Genomic DNA, 2300 nt, shown 5'->3' with positions numbered 1-2300 from the left:
AGCTATTTGGTGCCCGTCAGCGTCTTTGTCATTGGCTCTGCGAGGCTGGGTTTTGTAGGTTGTTTCCTGTGTAATTCGAGTAGCAGCGAAGCAATATATTCGCCCCTGCAGAGAAGCGAAGCCCCATTTTTCGAATCAGACAAAGCACCGGAACCACCGTCTCAAGAACGTCGGCAACCAGACCCCAGATCTGAGCTGTAGCGGACTGAACGAGAATCTGCCGGGATGTCGAAACAAGACAGGCCTTCAAGAAAGCGACACGACTCGGTGGCCGACCCGCGAAAGATCAAGAAAGACGAGGACGACAGCGGCCTCGGCCCGAGCACGTCCAGAGCAGGCTCATCGGGTACGGCTACAGGAGCAGTGCCCAAAGTTCCTGCAGCTGTGCCCAGTCGCCCGACGACAAGGCAAAGTCATGCCAAGTCGACGCCGGAGCCCACTGCCCCCGAAACAACCGTCAAATCTGCGCTGAAGACAGCGGTGGGGTCGTCTTTGACAAGCCCCTCTCCCACGCCACCTTCTCTGGGGGCGAGTCCTAAGAAAGTTGCTGCTAGAACAGCGGAGGGGGCCAAAGAGCAGAGCGAAGCGACCCCGACGACAGAGGTCCAGGGGCTGTCCGGCACCACGCTTCGAGTGTTCCACGAGCCACCTGAAGTGCTGGAGGAGGAGGGAATACCTAAGGCGGCCCCGTTAGCCGCGGCGAAAGGCGTTCCATCTCAGACCAGTGAGACTCCGGACAGCCCGATTCCTTCGACGTCGTTCACCGCGCAGGCTTCAATCCAAGAACCACCGTCTTCAGACCCGTCGCCGCCAGAAAAAGGGTACCCTCGCCGGCAACCAGCCAAAAAGAAAGGTGAAGCATCGCCTCCCAAAGATGAGTCGAAACCACCAGAAAAATGAACGGCCGTTTTAGTTCACTTTCCTGCTTGAGGGGCGTGTCGCGATGTTCTTCAGCAACGATGTGAAACTTGTGCCGTCGGGCGTTCTTGACATTGCGTTGGCAACCTTAATTTTGCATGGCCGTATCGCATAACACTCTGCAACCATAGTCCCATTTTTTTATTTCCATTGTTTATTCAGTTCCCCAAAATATTTACCATATCTGTGAAACATTTGTTCTATGTAGCTTTCACGAACGTCAAATTGCACTCCTGACAACGCGTAAATGCGGGCAGAACTCTCCTCTTCTTCCAGTGCAGGTCTCAGGTGACCGTGCTTCATGCTCCCGCTGGTCATGCTTTCTGGCTTGCGTTTTTACTGTACTGCACTGTCATTCATCTCGCATATCACCAGTCGCAACAGTCAACATTTTATTCATGCCCTTTTGTACTTCTGTGAATAAAATTTGGTTTGCGTGCTTCGCAAGTCTGTGATCTTAATTCCTTGTGCGAAGAGTTGTCCCACGACCTTCTGCGATAGTTTTACTGGAAGTGTTCTATACCTCATCGCCGAATCGTGCAGCGAACGTATTCGAGTTAAAACGAGCGTTATGTTCATTCCCGTCACAGACAGGCCAGCACAAAGGCGCATTACGCGCGAGCTCGCTAAGCACATATTTGTCATATCTGTGGATGAGGCGCGTATGCTTCCATCGGTGCGTTTGACAGCGAAACTTGGTGTCAGTGTCCTTGGTGTCGCAGATAGAAAACAACGCTGCGAACTAAAGCAAAAAGTGTACGTCGCTTTCAAAACAGGTATATACTATTCCCCATAGTTCTCGTTATAAGCATGAAAAGAACAGCGTCAAATCCTTACGGCGGGTAAGGCGTCAGCGACCAGTGCGAAGCATATAGCCTGCGTTTCCTAGTAAAGAGTTGCCTTAGCCGCTCCGAGTGGAAACGTACCACCAGTATGATTGACGTCACCGCACTTGCAGGATACAGCAGAAAACAAGCGCCATGTTCGCCGAGACGAGGAGGAGCTCTGTCAACCACAAAAGCTTGCCGAACGACGCAAGTGCGACAAAAAGAAAGTTCAAAAATTTAACTGAGCGAACGCGAAATGGTTAGGCGCATTTCCCCTGACTCTGGTCAACACCACTTAGATAGCACAAGGCCTGTTTACTCCGATCCATGGCGTCACGCTACCTGGCCCGAAATTTCTATTGACAAGGCTGCTGTGATGAAAGCGGTGACGTCAAAATCACTGTTGCCTACTCGGGAGCATCCCCATTAGATTTTATGGCAGTCGGGCCAGGTAGCATGACGTCATGGATCGGAGTGAAAAGGCCTTGTGCTATCTAGGTGGTGTTGCTCTGGTCCGTGCTTTGAAGGTGTATGAAGTAGCGGCGCAAGGCAATT

The 2300-nt window shown here is 51.9% G+C and overlaps 1 protein-coding gene across 1 annotated transcript; it reads left to right on the top strand.

Moving 5' to 3' along the window:
• Window positions 1-225: 225 nt before the first annotated feature.
• Window positions 226-900, top strand: LOC135899105 (proteoglycan 4-like). Its single transcript, XM_065428386.2, has one exon. The coding sequence runs from the start codon at window positions 226-228 to the stop codon at window positions 898-900; it is 675 nt and encodes a 224-aa protein (XP_065284458.1).
• The last annotated feature ends 1400 nt before the right edge of the window (window positions 901-2300 follow it).

This window comes from Dermacentor albipictus, chromosome 10 (genome assembly GCF_038994185.2).
Source record: "Dermacentor albipictus isolate Rhodes 1998 colony chromosome 10, USDA_Dalb.pri_finalv2, whole genome shotgun sequence".
Classification (NCBI taxonomy): Eukaryota; Metazoa; Arthropoda; class Arachnida; order Ixodida; family Ixodidae; genus Dermacentor; species Dermacentor albipictus.
Note: the sequence above shows the minus strand (reverse complement) of the source record. Positions and strands in the feature narration are given on the sequence as shown.